The sequence below is a fragment of the Callithrix jacchus genome, chromosome 10, assembly GCF_049354715.1.
Source record: "Callithrix jacchus isolate 240 chromosome 10, calJac240_pri, whole genome shotgun sequence".
Classification (NCBI taxonomy): domain Eukaryota; kingdom Metazoa; phylum Chordata; class Mammalia; order Primates; family Cebidae; genus Callithrix; species Callithrix jacchus.
Window position 1 is genome coordinate 113,547,745 of NC_133511.1, and position 18,779 is coordinate 113,566,523.

The window sequence follows — 18,779 nt, forward strand, 5'->3', positions numbered from 1 at the left end:
TATTATAAAGATACTACAGATACAAACACAAAGGACTAAATCTATATTCATTTATTTATTTAAAGTTTATTACTGGCACCAGAAAGTAAGTTTCCTGAGATCAAGAACCATTGCCTATTTATCGTGGCTGAATTCTGTGCCAAGAAAAATATTTTAAATAAGAAGTTATGAAATGTATGAATGGCTGTTTGGACTTTAACTCTCCTTCTGTATAGAATGTTCACTAAAACTTAGAGGTAGAAGCCTTTACCTGTGGCTGAAACTATAATCTTTGAGGAGAAATAGAATTTTCAAGGAAAGATGGGCTCTTTGGATTAGGAACTTAAGAGACTTACTAAATGTTTTTTATTTCTTTATTATTATTATATTTTAAGTTCTGGAGTACATGTGAAGATCGTGCAGGACTGTTGCATAGGAGACTTACTAAGTGTTTATTGTGTGTAAATCACCATTCAGGATACAACAATGAAGATGAGCTCTAGTGACACAGTAGATGTAATCATATTCCTGCTCACTGCTTCATTACAGGTCCTGTTCTCCTGAGCTCTCACCTCTGATACAAGCCTAAAAGAAGAGTAAATGAGACAGAAGAACAATATTACAGAATTTGTCCTCCTGGGCTTGTCTCAAGATCCTAATGTGCAAAATGCATTATTTGTCATGTTTTTAATGACATATACCGTGACAATGGCGGGGAACCTGCTCATTGTGGTGATTATTATTGCCAGCCCTTCCTTAGGCTCCCCAATGTACTTCTTCCTTGCCTGCCTGTCATTTATAGATGCTGTGTATTCCACTACCATTTCTCCCATATTGCTTGTAGACTTACTCTGTGATAAAAAGACTATTTCCTTCCCAGCTTGCATGGGCCAGCTCTTTATAGACCACTTGTTTGGTGGTACTGAGGTCTTCCTTCTGGTGGTGATGGCCTGTGATCGCTATGTGGCCATCTGTAAGCCCCTGCACTATTTGACCATCATGAATGGACAGGTTTGCATCCTTCTGTTGGTGTTGGCTGTGACTGGAGGTTTTGTTCATTCTGTGTTTCAAATTGTTGTTGTGTACAGTCTCCCTTTCTGTGGCCCCAATGTCATTGACCACTTTTTCTGTGACATGTACCCATTGTTAGAACTGGTGTGCACTGACACCTACTTTATAGGCCTCGCTGTGATTTTCAATGGTGGAGCAATCTGTATTGTCATCTTTACCCTTCTTCTAATCTCCTATGGAGTCATCCTAAATTCCCTTAAAACTTACAGTCAGGAAGGAAGGCATAAAGCCCTGTCTACCTGCAGCTCCCACATTGCCGTAGTTGTCTTGTTTTTTGTTCCCTGTATTTTCATATATGTTAGACCAGTTTCAAACTTTCCTGTTGATAAATTTATAACTGTGTTTTATACAGTTATCTCACCCATGTTGAATCCTTTTATATACACGTTGAGAAATTCAGAGATGAGAAATGCTGTAGAAAAACTCTTGTGTAAAAGTCAACTACAGTTAGAATAAAGCGTTCCTCCTCATGTAGATAAGGTGGTATGTAGACAAGGTCATCTCAGTGAAATTTTTAGTCTTCTAAGGGTAATTCAAGGATCCTAAAGTGGTAAGTCAGGATTGAGATGCTCCCAGCTCACTTAAGAGTCATCCCATCATGGCATCTGTTTGAATTTCAAGATCTCAACCTCTATATCCAGACTGAGAGTGGATGGGGCTGCTTGGGTTCAGGTCCTAAGGTGCACATTTTAAATTATGGTTTTTCTCTATTACACATGTATTGAGAAAGGGTATTTCTTTGATATTCCCAGTGCAGAATAGAGCAAGGGAAGAACAGGTAATTAAAATAGATGCTCCTGTTGAAAGGGGAAGACAGTGGTGCTTCCTCATGTGTATTTTATTTAAAGACTTTGTGGAATATGCAAGCACCATATTCACAAATATCTTTGAAATTGGCCCTTCTCAGACTTGAGCTGAAATTGTATGTGCAATCTGATAATGCTCTTAATAATCTTAGAATTACATTTGTCTAGTTTGAAGTACTTATGAAACACACCATTACATTTCTCTGAAGTCTTTTCAAAGTGTCTTAACATCTACAACTTTGAATTTATTTTTATTTTGATAACATTTCTTACATTTAAGAAAGTAAGAATACTTAGCTCTTTGCAGACTGGAAAGAAGAATCAGTTTTATCTTTGAAACCAGCAAATTTTGTCTCTTGTAAATTCTGTCTGAAAATATAACAGTTAATCTTATTATTTTTTAAAATCTATGACTTATTATAAGAACAATGCTATAAGAAACAGCTAAAACTTTCAATATTCTATTTTGAAAATTAGCACAAATCTACTTACTCACTTAAGTACATTTTTAAATTTTTAAATTTCTATGTTACTCTAGGTGACAGAATTACTGAATTTTTTCAGCACTGCACAGTGACTCACTCTTTTTACAGCCTCTGGAATTGTTATGTTTGTATTTTTAGCCTTTAATTACAATATTTTGGAGACCCCTATTTTTGGATGTGGAAGCCATTTCCATACAGTTTAAATTGTTGTTACAGAAACACCATAAATCTTGAGGTGCCACTTTTTATTCTGGTCCTGTCTTCATGTATTGTGCATGGATCCACAGTTTCTGTGGTTTCCAGCAACCATCATTTTACTTTATCTCAAAATTTTGTGAGTCAGGAATTGAGGCAGTTGTTGGCTAGGTATTTATTCGGTTTAGTGTGGCAAGTACAGAAGTCACTGTCTTATTCAGCTGATACATGAGTTTTATGTAAGACACAGGATAACTTAATTCACATTTATAGCATAGTGGAAGCGATAACAGCAAGACATGCACTGGGTCCCTCTTCCTATCCCTTTAGAAGAAGGACTACAAAATCACTCCATGGAATAGTCAGGCTTTTCACATGGTGCTTAGAGATCCCAGTGGTAGAAAGATCGGTCTAGCCAGTTAAGGGCTATGTCCAGAACTGTCTCAATGTCACTTGCATCATATTCTATTCATCAGGAGTGGTCACATGACCACCCAGCTTTGAGGTTTTACAAAAGTAGAAGATAACCCTTGATAGGAAAGTGGCAAAGTCTCTTTGCAGAGCAGCATACAGAACAATTCTCCACATCTCAAAAAGAGCATATTGGAGTTTTATTCATTTTAAGTTGAATCTATAAATCATCTTGTACTAACGTCTTCACAATATTGGGTTTTCTAATTCCTGAATACAATATGTCTCTTAGGTGTTTTACATATTTATTTTTGAAGAGTTTTGTAGTTTTGATTAGTGTAGGGATCTTCCTCCTCTATTCTGAAGTATTTATGTTTTCAGATTTCATCATAGGTTTTCAATTGTTAAAAATTTCCAATTGTCATTGTTGGTAGTACATATAAAGAAAATTGACTTTTTTATTGGACACTTAGGTCCTGTAAACTTGCTAAATTTAATTCTTATTCCTACATAGTTATGTCTGTAGATTATTTAGGGTTTTCTCAAACACTGTAATGTTATCTACAAGTAAGGATAGCTCATTACTTCGAAAGATGTAGGACCGTTTCAGTTTCTCTTTGTATCATTTTGGGAAGGTTGTCCTTTCCTTACATTTTGCCTAGTTCAGCTAAGCTGTCAAGTTAATTGAAATAATACATTTCATAACAATATTTTTCTAACCTTTTAAAATGTAAAGGATCTATGGGATGATGATTTGTTTTTATTATTTCTGATATTGGTAATTTGAATTTCTCTTTGTTTTCTCTTGATCACTCTTGCTAACAGTTTATCAATTTCATTATAAAAGTACCTCTTTTTGGCTGTTTTTATTTTTTCTATTATATGTTTTCCATGTTATTGGGTTTTGACCTTATTTTTATGTTGTTTTGTTTACTTACCTTGGCTTTTAGTTACTCTTGTTGGTCTGGCTTCATAAGGTAAAGGCTCAGATGGCTGCTTTTAAATGCTTATTTTAAATGTAAGCATTTATGCCTATACATGTTTCTTTAAGTACTGTTTCGATCACACCTCACACATTTTGATATGTTTTTGTTATTGCTTAGTTGTAAATATTTGCTTATTTCCATTATATCTTTTTCCTGGATTCATAGGTTCACTAAATACTTACTGGCATGTTTCCCAATATTTGAAGCACATTCTAGATCTATTTATTAATTATTTATTCATAGCAAATTATTTCAAAACTTAGTGATTCACACACTATGTACTCATTCTCAATTTCAGTAGGGCAGGAAACTAAGGATGGTTTAGTAGGTTCTTATGCTTTAAAGTCTCTCATAAAGCTGTAATCATGATGCTGGTTGGGGCTACCATCTCATATGAAAGCTTGGCCGAGGAAGGATCCACTTCCACACTGGGTGTTGGTATTAGTAGTTACTTGAATTCAGCTAGAAGGAATATAGAGGATTAGGTCCTATTTTTATATTAGTTCTTCCTCCTGGAGTCAAAATTTAATCCACAGTACCTTTCACCATATCTGATAGTTCTTCAGAATTAAAGATATGTTTGTGCATCTTTTAGCACTTACCAGTAAGACAGTACAGTACTTACAGACATGTTCTTCAAATTTTTGCAGTAATACATATAACCTTAGGGGTAGATGAATTTAATCCATTTATTAGGTAAGTTGAAAATGACCAACTTTTAATGGAGCCCGTTTGTTGATAAAGACCTTAGATGGTTCAGATATGTATTTATGGAACTCTATATCTAAGTCTCATATGACACAAAGACCCAACATTTAACTAAATGTATGATGAGATGAAGGTGTTCAGTGGAGCCAATGGTAAGCCCAGTCACAGAAATAACAATGGAAACCTTTAAATACTGCTCCTTTGTTAGAAAATAAAAATGTCTTTATTGTAGAAATAGTGATTGAATTGATATTGGAATAAAATTAAAATTGAGTTAATGGATGTTTTAAGTCAGTTTTCATGTTGCTTATAAAGACATACCCAAAACTGGGTAGAAAAAAATGTTTAGTTGAACTTGCAGTCCAATTCCACATTGCATTCCAAATTCTACGTGGCTGGGGAGGCCTCAGAATCACGGCAGGAGGTAAAAGGCACTTCTTACATGGTGGTGGCAAAAGAAAATGAGAAAGATATAATTCAGGTTGAAATTTGGGTGGGGACACAGCCAAACAATATCAATGGACTATAGATCATTATGGTTATATCTGACATAGATAGAGGTCTTGATCAAAAGCCTGTGCATGAACCAAAAACTGCAACACTATAATTATCTATTTTTCTAAGAATCAGAATATTAACTTTGGTTCTTAGGCTCTCTGCCTCTGAACCTCAGGGCTTCTTGGGCACAGACTTTCTAACAGGAAGGGTAAGGCCCTTCTTACCAGAAATACTTTTAGAGAAGAAAATCTGGAGCTGGTTCTCTTTTTCATTCGGGCTGGGATATTACTTGCCTTACCTAACATTTCATAACGTGAAACTCAAAATTTATTATTAAATTTGCTTTAGAATTTTTATTTTCATTTTAGCTACTATTCTTAGCAAGAGCCAAGTCTTTTTCCTCTAGGGATTTTCAAAGAAAAAAGTTTAAAGGGAGGTTACTTCATTTGAATTTGTTCCAAATATTCTAATTAACTAGTTTATAACGACCTTATTGTCTCTTTCTAAAAATTGTTGATGTAAAAGTCATAGACTGTGTCTACATATATAAATGGAAGAATTATTTTCCTGATAGAACAACACAGGAGATATCAAAAAAATGAAGTTTATGCCCAAGGTAGAGTATGTTTTCAGTTAGTATCTAGTTCTCTAGGTGTAATGTTTTCTTCTCATATCTACCACTGCTTGCAAAAATGTGTGAAAGGTCTCAATGTCCTGGGATGAGATTGGGGAAATATAGAGACATGCTTATACTTAGGAAAGACATGCTCTTAGGGATATGCTAGTTGAATAACTGGAAGCATGAAGAGTTTGGCTTCTAGCTATGAGAAAGCGCTGTCATTGTTTTTTTCATGAAGTTAAATCTCAATATTGTCCTTGTTAGGTACAAAGCTTAATAGCTGGGCTCATGAATGTTATAAATCTTCAGTCACAATAAAGCACTTCTGGTTGCTTCACCATAATTGAGAAAACTTTCAAGTAAGAAATTTTAGTGTTGATACTGTGAAACATAATAGGGGTCTTCTCCGGGTTAATTCCTACTAATTATCAACTTTTACATAGTCATGCAGAGATAGCCTCTTTGTTTTGTATGAAGAAATTTTCTAGTTTGATTACCTTTGCACAGTAAATATTGACGTTATGTTAAAGCATCTTTATATTTTGGTCATCTGCTTGGTGCTGTACTTCTCCAAAGACTGAGCTAATAAGAAACCTTTGTGGAACTATGGAAACTCTAGCCACAAGGAATTACTTCTACATCAATTGATAATCCATGTATATTCATGTGTTTTTGATCACACATAGATGCATAAGGTATCTACAGCAATCCTCAGTGAAGAAGCATTGCTTTTCTGGATCAAGATGTGAGTATTTGAAACAATTGACAAGAGATATTCATTGTAAATTCCTGTGATATGTTGAAACATAGCTAGTGTCTTAAAAACCAGTGGTTTTACTGGATAAATTCTAATTGGAAAAACTAAGCTAGCAAGCATGAAAATTTATCAGAATATACAATGCATTGTTGGTTTTAATTATATAGCCTAATTGGCTGTCTTTTTTCATTTGCCAAATAAGAAAAGAAACGTGTTCCATATTACATGTATAATAAATAAGCCAATAGATGTATAATCTTAGTTTATGGGTTGTTATATTTTACATGATATACTAATAAAGGTGTACAATTACTTTTAAATATATTTGATTAGAGAATTTAAAATTTCAGATCATGGCAATATATTTGAGTACAAAGGAACAAATGCCTGTTATGATTTAGAAGCGTAATATGGGATTTTTACTTATGAATCTACAAATTATCCCAGGAAACATACTAGTAGATATATATGCTCAGGAAGGTACCTAGTCTACTGTCATTTAAATAGATTTATAAAACTGTTACTGTGAAATATACTACAGAGTTTTTGTTATTATGGAATTTTATCTTTTGAAAATGGCATGTTCTCAGGAAGGTATATTAAATCATTTTTTTCTAGAAAAATGTTAACTTAGAAGTTTATATTGAAAGTCTTGTAATGCTATGTTTCAGCATTTAAAGTATTATATTTTAAATTATTTAAACTAGAATGAATAGTTTACATACCCTATTTTTTACAAGAAAACATTTAACTTGCCGAATAGAATTATCCTTTTAAATCTAGTTTGATGATGAAAGGGGGAAAAGGCACTAAACCTTAGAGCAAGTAAGGAGTGAAAAAGTAATAGAATTGACTATAGACTACATTACTCCCTTGAGTTCTTCAGCAGGTGTGTCTCTATCAGTCTATAGCTTCAACGATGACAGAACTTGAATCAGCTGAAAGCGGCATGTGAAGGAGACATGTGGAATGTTCATCACAGTTGATGTTTAGAGAAAGCCGAACTCTCCCTGCACGCATCCTCTTCCACTGCCAGATCTCTGTAAATGCAATCATCTTGTCTACATTTGAGTGTAGTAATTCTGCAGTTTTCCTACCAGTGAATTATCATAAGGTTTGGGTTTGTATCTCTACTGGTCCCATCGTTCTCTGTAATTTAAGTTTGTCCTCAACCATCAGATCTAGATTTTGAGAAATCAATGTGTTTTGTTTTTCTTCTTTTCTCTTTGTTTTTGCTTATTAGGATCTGGACTATGTTTGTTTGGTTACCACAAGAAGCCTCTTGACTCCCCACAGAGACCCATTGGAGGTTGTGTTTTCATTATTTCCTTATGAAAAAAATTTTCCTGAAGAAAATTATTAGAAGAATACTTGCCTCACTTATCACGTTAACCTTAATCTTCTTATTTACTGTGGGTAACTTAATCTTCTTATTGACTGTCTTACTATAATTACTCCGTTTTCTGATACCCTTTTTTATTTCATTTTCTACTATTTAGCTCTCTCTCTGATGAGGAGTCCAAGTTTCTACTATAATTCTGCCTAATCTTGTCAAGATACAGTCCATCACAGATAAAATCAATACTCTTACATAATTAAATAGATAATTCCTAAGATAGACAATTATATTGTGTTCCTAAAAAGCCTTTCCTGAATTATAAGAGCCTTCTTGTATATCCTCAGGACTATGTCTATAATTCTTTTCAAACTGAAAAAGATATAGATGTGAGTTCTGATCCAATGTTCACAGTGAAGCATTCAAGAACACGAGTAGTAGCTACCATTTACTGAGCCTTTACCAGGTGCCAGCTAGTGTTCCAGACACTTTACTTTGTTGTAATAAAACAGCCATAAGAGGTCTTAAATCCAAATGAGGCATAGAGAGATTTAGTAAGTGGGCCAATGTCACATAGGAAGTGGCGAAGCTGGGGTTGTAGCTAAGGCAATATGGCTCCAGTGTCTACATCATTCACCACATGTTATGCTTTCTCTCCAAGGATGTCTTGAACCTTAAATAGGCATATAGTGAGAAATTTGTGGTTATTATTTACTCACTGTAACCATGAAACATCTGCCACTGGCTATCATTATTCATGTAACTGTTATGAGCTTGGAAATTGCTATTTAATTATAAATATATAAAAAATGAAAAAAATCTCAGCAGAATTAAGTAAGAGAGGTGCACTAACAGTTTTGTAGATGGTTGACTAGAAAGGATTATCAGTTCATCTAATTTAATCACACTGTTTTCTAGTAAGAAAATTGAGACAGATTTGTAAATCCATCTAGAAAATAACTCAAATTCATGCTGCCTTACATTGAACTTGGAAATTCTCTTCTAGAATGCATCGTTTTGGAATCTGGACACTAAGCTTCTATTTTTGAGTACTCTCATATCTATACTGTGTTACAAATAAAACCATGTCCCATTGTTCTGTAGCTCTTTGTACAATGTCTCTTTTCTCCTCTCTCACCAGTTCACCCCAAGAATTCAGAAAAAACTATTCATTAATTATGTGGCAGTTGGTGATAGTCATGAGTTAGTTCACTTGAGTTTAAAATTAGTTGCTGAAAATCAGGATATTGTGGTAAGTGTGATACAAATTATGAAATAGGCAAGGATATAATCTAGAGATTTATGATTCCTTATTAGGTGAACAAACAGTAGGACCAAGCAATTGCTACAGAGAATAATGTGATAAATAATATTTATAATAAACCTGTACTACTTGTACAGGTCAATGTCCAGTCTCTTGACATTTAATGAGATATTCATAAAGACTGAACAGCCTTTCAGGCATGAAGGACCAAATGTCTAATAATAGAATTCCATAGTACTGAGTCAGATATTTCAGAGCATGTTATTTTCGATGCTACACCAATCATTAAGACACCACAATTCCAACGTCAAAGGTCTGAATCTATGACAATTTATTTATTTAGAGTTTATTACCACCACCAGAAAATAAGTTTCTTGAGGCCAAGAATCTGTTGCCTATTCAACATAGGTGACTGTCATGCCAAGAAATATGTTTTAAATAAGAAGTTATGAAATATCTGAATGACTGTGTGTCCTTTAACTCTTCTTCTGTACAGAATATTCACTTAAACCTAGTGGCAGAAGCTGTTACCTACAGTCTCAAACTAGAATCTTTGAGGAGATGAGAAACCCAATAGAGACTTACTAAATGTTTATATGTGTAAATCACTATTGAGGATACAACAATGAAGATGAGCTCTGTCACACAATGGATGTAATCATATTCCTGCTCACTGTTTCATTACAGGTCCTGTTCTCCTGAGCTCTCCACTCTGATACAAACCTGAAAGAAGAGTAAATGAGACAGAAGAACAATCTTACAGAATTTGTCCTCCTGGGCTTTTCTCAGGATCCTGGTGTGCAAAAAGCATTATTTGTCATGTTTTTACTCACATACTTGGTGACAATGTTGGGGAACCTGCTCGTTGTGGTGATTATTATTGCCAGCCCTTCTTTGGGCTCCCCAATGTACTTCCTACTCGCCTGCCTGTCACTTATAGATGCTGTGTATTCCACCGTTATTTCTCCTGTATTGATTGCAGACTTACTCTGTAATAAAAAGACTATTTCCTTCCCAGCTTGCATGGGCCAGCTCTTTATAGACCACTTGTTTGGTGGCACTGAGGTCTTCCTTCTGGTGGTGATGGCCTATGATCGCTATGTGGCCATCTGTAAGCCCCTGCACTATTTGACCATCATGAATCGACAGGTTTGCATCCTTCTGTTGGTGTTGGCTGTGACTGGAGGTTTTGTTCATTCTGTGTTTCAAATTGTTGTTGTGTACAGTCTCCCTTTCTGTGGCCCCAATGTCATTGACCACTTTTTCTGTGACATGTACCCGTTATTGGAACTGGCGTGCACTGACACCTACTTTATAGGCCTCGCTGTGATTTTCAATGGTGGAGCAAGCTGTGTGGTCATCTTCACCCTTCTTCTAATCTCCTACGGAGTCATCCTAAACTCCCTTAAAACTTACAGTCAGGAAGGGAGGCGTAAAGCCCTGTCTACCTGCAGCTCCCACATCACAGTGGTTGTCCTGTTTTTTGTTCCCTGTATTTTCATATATATTAGACCCATTTCAAACTTTCCTATTGATAAATTCATGACTGTGTTTTATACAGTTATCTCACCCATGTTGAATCCTTTTATATACACATGGAGAAATTCAGAGATGAGAAATGCTATAGAAAAACTCTTGTGTAAAAGTTAACTATAGTTAGAATAAGAGTGTCCCTCCTCATGTAGATAAGGAGGTATGTAGACAAGGTCTTCTCAGTGAAATTTTCAGTCTTCTAAGGGATATTGGAGAATTGCAAAGTGGAAGACAGGATTTAGATGCTCCTAGCTCAATTAAGAAATCATCCCATCATGGCATCTCTTTAAAGTTCAAAATCTCATCCTCTATATCCAGACTGAAAGTGGATGGGGCTGCTTGGGTGCAGGTTCTATTGTGCACATTTTACATTATGGTGTTTTTCCATTACAAATCAATTGAGACAGGATATTTCTTCTATATGCCCAGTGCAGAATGGAGAAAGGGAGGAATAGGTAGTTAAGAGAGATGCTCCTATTCAATAGGGAAGGCTATGGTGCTTCCTTTTGTGTAATGTATTTAAAGACTTTGTGGAATATGCAAGCACCATATTTGCAAATATTTTTGAAACAGGCTTATCTCAGATTTGAGCTGAAACTCTGTGTGCAGTCAGATAATACTCTTAAGAATGTTAGAATTATGTTTGTCTTGTTTAAAGTACTTATGAGGAGGCCAACAATCATATGAAAAAATGCTCATCATCACTGGTCATCAGAGAGATGCAAATCACAACCACATTGAGATACCATCTCACGCCAGTTAGAATGGCGATCATTAAAAAATCTGGAGACAACAGATGCTGGAGAGGACTTGGAGAAAAAGGAACACTTTTACACTGTTGGTGGGAGTGTAAATTAGTTCAACCATTGTGGAAGACAGTGTGGCGATTCCTCAAGGCCTTAGAAATAGAAATTCCATTTGACCCAGCAATCCCATTACTGGGTATATATCCAAAGGACTATAAATCAGTCTACTATAAGGACACATGCACACGAATGTTCATTGCAGCACTGTTTACAACAGCAAAGACCTAGAATCAACCCAAATGCCCATTGATGATAGACTGGATTGGGAAAATGTGGCACATATACACCATGGAATATTATGCAGCAATCAGAAATGATGAGTTCGTGTCGTTTGTAGGGACATGGATGAATCTGGAGAACATCATTCTCAGCAAACTGACACAAGAACAGAAAATGAAATACCGCATATTCTCACTCATAGGCGGGTGATGAAAAATGAGAACACATGGACACAGGGAGGGGATTACTAAACACTGGGGTCTATTGGGGGGAAAAGGGGAGGGACAGTGGGGGGGCGAGGTGGGGAGGGATAGCCTGGGGAGAAATGCCAAATGTGGGTGAATGGGAGAAAGGAAGGAAAACACACTGCCATGTGTGTACCTATGCAACTGTCTTGCATGTTCTGCACATGTACCCCAAAACCTAAAATGCAATAAAAAATTAAAAAAAAATAAAGTACTTGTGAGACACACTATTAAATGTTTCTGAAGTCTTTTCGTAGTGTCTTAGCATCCACAAGTTTGAAATGACTTTTAGTTTGATGACCTTTCTTACTTTCAGAGTATTTAGCTCTTGCAGAGTCTGGAAAAGGAAACCATTTTTATTTTTCATACCAGCAAGTTCTGGCTGTCTTATGTTTCTTGTAAATTATCTGAAAATGTAACAGTTAACATTTTAAGTAATTAAAAAAACTATGACTTATTGTAAGATACAATGCTATAAGAAACAGCTGTAAGTCTCAATATTGTATTTAAATTTCAACCAAATCCACCTATTCACTTATGAATATTTTTTATTTTCTACCTTACTATAGGTGACAGAATTACTGAAATTTTCAGCACTGGATAGCGACTCACTTTTTTTCACAGCCTCCAGAATAGTTACGTCTGTATTTTCAGCCTTTCCTTACAATATCCTGGAGGCCCTTATTTTTGGGTACTGAAGCCAATTCCACACACTTTTAAATTGTTGTAGAAACATCACAACTTGGGGTGCCGCTTTTTATTCTGGTCCTGTCATCATGTATCGTGCACGGATCCATAGTTTTTGTGATGTTAAACAACAATCATTTTATGTTATCTCAAAATTGTGTGTCAGGAATTCAGGCAGTTGTTGGCTGAGTGTTTCTTCTGTTTTGTGTGGCAAGGACTGAAGTCACTGTTTTATTCAGCTGATACCTGAGTTTTATGTAAGATACAGGACACTTTATAAATTCATAGCTTAATATCTTTCAGTAGTTTTAGAATAGTTTGAATTATATCTCTTCAAGTATTTTGCCTACCTGATTCTTTTCCTCTTCTTTTTCTGGAATTATAATTAATTAAAAGTCTGTCAGAATTTTGCATTGTGTCCTTTATGTCTCTTTTATACTAGTTTCTGCATTTGCATTTTTTGCTCTCTGCTTTGGTCTGCATATTTTCTTCTAATATTTCTTGCAATATACTGATTCTCTAACTTTTTGTCTCTAATTTGCTGTTAAAGCCCACCATTGAGTTTTTAATTTGTTATTATATATGTTAGTTTTTCAATATACTTGGTTTATTTTATAATCTAGCTTTTGTTTTAATATGTGTACATACTAAGCTTATTTAGAAATGCTTATTTTTAATTATCTGGATCAGCTACATTTGTTTTTATTGCACTTGTCTTTCAATCAGGCCATGTCTTCCACGCTTTGTTACTTTTTTTTTGAGTGCCTGATTTTGCATATGAAAAGTTAAGAAAGCAATTCAAGATTTTTTTTTCCCTAAGAGAGAATTTCTTGTATTTCTACTCAAGAGTTGAGATTGGAGAAGTAAAAAACAACAACAACAAAAATCCCAGATAGTATTAATGCAATCAAGACATTAGATAATGCAAGCTGGACTTCAGTTCCTTTGAGGACTGCCCCATTCTCTGTGAATTCCTACTCTAAGAGTGGATCCCCCTGTGGTCTCAAATGAAAGCCTTGTTTATAAAGGATTCTTTTCCTTGGTAGACCTTCGATGTAACATGCTGTCCTTTAAGGTAAAGCATCTACAGAAAATTTCGCTCAGCTTTTCAGGCTTTCATTTATGGCTTTTAGAATTATTTCATATTTTCAGAGAAAAGACACTCCAAATTCAGGTTTCTGCTCTCTAGCTTTCTTTTTCTTTATTGAGACAGGGTCTTTCTATGTTGCCCAAGCTGGACTCCAACTTTTGGGCTCAAGGGATTCTCCCATCTCAGTCTTAAAAATAGCAGGGCCTACACGATATGCTGATATGGTTTGGCTGTGTTCCTGCCCAACTCTCATCTTAAATTGTAATCCCCATAATTCCCATGTGTTGTGGGAGGAACCAGGTGGGAGGTAATTGAATCATGAGGACAGATTCCCCCATGCTGTTCTCATAATTGTAAGTGAGTTCTCATGAGTTCTGATGGTTTTATAAATGTCTGGCATTTCCCCTGCTGGCACTCATTCTCTCTCTGGCTGCTATGTGAAGAGCCGTGATTGTAAATTTCTTGAGGTCTCCCGAGCTATGCAGACTGTGAGTCAATTAAGCCTCTTTTCTCTATAAATTGCCCAGTCTCAGGTATTTCCTTATACCAATGTGAGAATGGACTAATACACATGCATTTCTCCTTTTAAACAAATAAATGTATATTATGTCCATATTTAACTTTTTACTTTGGTACTAGGTATGGAATACAGAGAATTACTGTGGACTATGGCATATTTTTTGGAATTTTTACATTAGGTGATATTTTGATGTCTTTTTTATTATTGGAGCAAATAAATTTTGACTCTGGGCTCTTGTAGCCATTATCTGATCTGACACTTTTGCATCACTCAGACAAGCGGAGAGCATTAGTAGTTATGTGAATTCAGCTAGAAGGGATATAGAGAGTTATGGCTTATTTTTATATTAGTTCTCCATCTTGGAGTCATAATTTAATCCACAGTATCTTTAATCATATCTGATAGTTTTTCAGAAGTAAAGATATGTTTGTGTATCCCTTAGTACTTACCAGTAAGAGAGCACAGTGCTTATAGACATGCTATTCAAATTTTAGAAATGGTACATGTTACATTTGGGGTATATGAATTTAATCTATTTATTAGGTAGGTTGAAAATGACCAACATTTAGTGGAGCCCATTACATGATAATGACCTTAGCTGGCTCAGAAAGGTATTTTTGTGACTCTTTATCTAAGTAAGGCTCTTATGACACTGAAGATCCAATATTTAACTAAACGTATGATGGGATGAAGGTGTTCAATGAAGCCAGTGATAAGCCAAGTGGTACAAATAGCAATGGAAGCCATTAAGCACTGCTCCTTTGTTGGCAAATACAGATTTCTTTATTGTAGAAACAGTTATTAAATTGATATTGGAATTAAATTAAAGGATTAAATGAATCCTATAGATCATTATGGTTATATCTGACAGATTCAGGACTTGATCTAAAGCTTGTATTCTAAAAACAGAAAATGAAATACCGCATGTGCTCACTCACAGGCGGGTGTTGAACAATGAGAACACATGGACACAGGGAGGGGAGCACTACACACTGGGGTCTGTTGGGAGGAATAGGGGAGGGACAGTGGGGGGTGGGGAGTTGGGGAGAGAGAGCATGGGGAGAAAGCCAGATATAGGTGAAGGGGAGGAAGGCAGCAAATCACACTGCCATGTGTGTACCTATGCAACTATCTTGCATGTTCTTCACATGTACCCCAAAACCTAAAATGCAATTAAAAAAACCTGCAGAGCTATGATTACCTATTTTTCCAAGAATCAGAGTGTCAACTTCCATTGTTAGGCTCTCTGCCTCTGAGCCTCAGGGATTCTTGGACATGGACTTTCTAACAGGAAGGGTAAAACCCTTCCTGCTTGGAATATGGTTAGGAAAGAGAACTTGAGGCTGGTTACCCCTTCATTCTGGCTTAAATATTACTTGCTATAGCTCAGTATTTCATAATGTGATATTCATGATTTATTTTTCAATTACTTTAGAATTTTTCTTTTTACATTATAGGCTTTTCACATTACCTGGCATTTAACGACTCTTTCTTGGTGAGACACAAGTCTTTTTCCTCCAGAGATTTTCTAAGGTGGTGGAGGGGAAAGTGTTCAGAGAGATTGCTCTATTTTGATTTATTCCAAATATTTGATTAGCCTGTAATGACTTTGCTGTCTCTTTTATTTAAAATACTGACGATATAAAAGTCATAGATTGTATCTACACATAAATGAGATAATTATTTTCCTGAGAGAATAACTCAAGAGATATCAACAGTTAAATTTCTGTCCAAGGTTGAGTATGTCTTCAGTTGGTATTGAGTCCTCTAGGTGTGATGTTTTCTTGTCATAGCCCCCCTTTCTTGTAAAAATTTGTGAAAGTTACTGGGATGAGGTTGGAGAGATATAGGGAGATTGGATTTAGGGGTATGCTATTTGAATGATATTTGAATGACTGAAAGACTGAAGAGTTTGACTTCTGCCTGTGAGTAAGCTCTGTCACTGGTTTTTCTATGAAGTTAAGTTTCAGCATTGTCCTTGTTAGGTATAAAGCATAATAGCTGGGCACATGAAAGTTATCATAAATCCTCAGACCACAGTAAAGTACTTATGGTTGCTTTGCTATAATTGAGGAAACTTTCACACAATAAATTTTAATGTTGGTACATTTTTATTTACTTGTGTCACAAAATAAGGGGCTTGTGCAGGTTCGTTTCCACTAATTAGGTCAAGTTTTACATAGTCATGCAAAGACGGTCTCTTTGTTTTTCTATGAAGAAATTTTCCAGCAGGTGAGAGTATTCAACTATGTTGGTACATTATGTTTAAGCATCTTTATAGTTTGGTCATCTGCTTTGGAGAGTGCCATACTTCTCTACTGACTGAGATAATGAGAAGCCTGTGTGGAACTGAGGAAACTGTAGCCACTAGGAACTGTTTCTATATCCATGGATCAGCCATCCATATCCATGTGTTTCATGATCACACATAGATGCATGAAGTATCTACAATAACATTCAGTGAAAGAAGGGGTTTTTAAAAAAATTTATTTTATTTTATTATGATTTTTTATTGTACTTTAGGTTCTGGGGTTCATGTGCAGATCATACAGGGTTGTTGCATAGGTACACACATGGCAATGTGATTTGCTGCCTCCATGCCCCTGACACCTACATCTGGCATTTCTCACCATGTTATCCCTCCCCAACCTCCCCACCCCCCCTGCTGTCCCTCCCTTGCCCCCCACAACAGACCCCAATGTGTGATGATCCCCTCCTGTGTCCTTGTGTTCTCATTGTTCAACACCCACCTATGAGTGAGAACACGTGGTGTTTGATTTTCTGTTCTTATGTCAGTTTGCTGAGAATGATGGTTTCCAGATTCATCCACGTCCCTACAGAGGACACAAACTCATCGTTTCTTATGTCTGCATACAAGGAGAAGCATTGGTTTTTTGAACCAAAATGTGAGTATTTGAAATCACTGACAAGAGATATTCTTTGAAATTCCAGGGATAAATGTATCATGGGAAATGTAGCTAGTGTCTTAAATACCATATGGTTTTGTTGAAGGAATTCTAATTGGGAAAATAAAGCTAGCAAGCATAAAAATCTTTCAGAATATGCAATGTATATTTGGTTTCAGTACATAGCCTAATTTGTTTTCCTTTTCTATTTCCCAAATAAGAAGAAAAACACGTTTCATATTACATGCATAATAAACCAATAGATTTATAATCATAATCTTAGTTTATGACAAGTTATATTTTATATGATTTATTAATGAAGGTGTACAATCATTTTCAGATATATTTGATTGGAGAGTTTAAAATTGCAGATCATGTCAGATGTGTTAGAGTGTGAAGGAACCAATGTCTATTATGTTCTGGAAGCATAATATGGGTTTTTACTTATAAATCTAAAAACAGTCCCAGCAAACATACTAGTAGATAAATATCCTCAAGAAAGTACCTCGTCTACTGTCATTTAAATGGATTTATAAAACTTTGACTGTGAAATATAATATTATAGAGATTTTTCATTATGGAACTTTATCTTTTGGAAATATCATGTTCTTAGAAATCTATGTTAAATCATTGTTTTTCTGAAAAAATGTTAACTTCACAGTTTACATTCAAGGCCTAGTAATGGTATCTTTCAGTTTCTAAAGTATTCTATTTTTAATTACTTACAGAGGATAGTTTACATACTCTATTATTTTACAAGTAAATATTTAAATTATCAAAAGAATTATCCTGTTAAAATCTAGTTTTGACGATGGAAGAAGGAAAAGTCACTAAACCTTGCAGCAAGTAAGGGGTGAAAAAATAACAGAACTGGCTACAGACTACACTATTCCCTTGAGTTCTTTAGCAGGTGTGTCTCCATCAGTCTATAGCTTCAACAATGACAGAACTCTGGAATCAGCTGGAAGTGGTAATGTGAATGGGACCTGTGGAATGTTCATCACAGCTGGCTTCTAGAGACAGCTCAAACTCTGCAAATGTCCTCTTCCACTGCCAGTTTATGTAAATGGAATCATTCTGTCTACACTTGAGTTTTAGTAATTCTGCAGTTTTACTCAGCAGTGAATAATCAGAAAGTCTGGATTTGTATCTCTACTTCTTATCCCATTGTTTTCTGTAATTGGCTTGTCCTTAACCATCAGATCTAGAGACTTTGGGAAACAATGTGTTTTTCTTTCTTTTGAATTTTCTTTTCTTTCTTCTTCTTCTTTTTTTTTTAACTAGGATCTGGTCTGTTTTTGTTGTGTCTACTCCAAAAAGCCTCCTAAGGCACCCCAGGGACCCACAGGAGGTTGCACTTCCAGTATTTCCTCACTGAAAATAATCTTTCTGAAGGAGATTAAAAAAATACTAGCCCCACTTAATTATCCCATTAATCCTTTTTTTTTTTTGAGACAGTTTTGCTCTTGTTGCCCAGGCTGCTCAGTGCAACCTTGGCCTCCCAGGTACAAGTGATTCTCCTGCCTAGCCACCAGCGTAGTTGGGATCACAGGCATGTGTTACCAGGCCTGGCTAATTTTGTATTCTTAGAGACAGGGGGTGGGGGTGGGGATGGGGGTTTAGAGACAGGGGGTGGGGCAGTGGTTTCTATGTTGGTC

At 35.7% G+C, this 18,779-nt stretch overlaps 2 protein-coding genes across 4 annotated transcripts; both read left to right on the forward strand.

Moving 5' to 3' along the window:
- The first annotated feature begins 537 nt into the window (after positions 1 to 537).
- On the forward strand, positions 538 to 1,590 carry LOC100895410 (olfactory receptor 4A8). Its single transcript, XM_035264388.3, has 2 exons — positions 538 to 1,480; positions 1,589 to 1,590. Coding segments are annotated over exons 1-2 (903 nt in total). The 5' UTR covers positions 538 to 579.
- Positions 1,591 to 5,670: 4,080 nt separating this feature from the next.
- Positions 5,671 to 11,898, forward strand: LOC100401040 (olfactory receptor 4A8-like). 3 transcript variants are annotated; one of them, XM_017978127.4, is made up of 6 exons: positions 5,671 to 5,755; positions 6,445 to 6,503; positions 7,420 to 7,629; positions 7,759 to 7,824; positions 8,993 to 9,103; positions 9,803 to 11,898. In XM_017978127.4, the coding sequence occupies exon 6, from the start codon at positions 9,854 to 9,856 to the stop codon at positions 10,763 to 10,765; it is 912 nt and encodes a 303-aa protein (XP_017833616.3). In that variant the 5' UTR covers positions 5,671 to 5,755; positions 6,445 to 6,503; positions 7,420 to 7,629; positions 7,759 to 7,824; positions 8,993 to 9,103; positions 9,803 to 9,853; the 3' UTR covers positions 10,766 to 11,898. The 3 variants fall into 3 exon arrangements, with proteins under 3 accessions (XP_017833616.3, XP_002755366.3, XP_017833619.3); XM_002755320.6 differs by lacking the exon at positions 8,993 to 9,103; XM_017978130.4 differs by lacking the exons at positions 5,671 to 5,755; positions 6,445 to 6,503; positions 7,420 to 7,629; positions 7,759 to 7,824; positions 8,993 to 9,103 and adding an exon at positions 7,832 to 7,927.
- The last annotated feature ends 6,881 nt before the right edge of the window (positions 11,899 to 18,779 follow it).

Excerpts from the sequence above, each read along its gene's own strand:
- LOC100895410 (XM_035264388.3), top strand. The coding sequence starts at position 580 with ATGAGACAGAAGAACAATATTACAGAATTTGTCCTCCTGGGCTTGTCT.
- LOC100401040 (XM_017978127.4), top strand. The coding sequence starts at position 9,854 with ATGAGACAGAAGAACAATCTTACAGAATTTGTCCTCCTGGGCTTTTCT.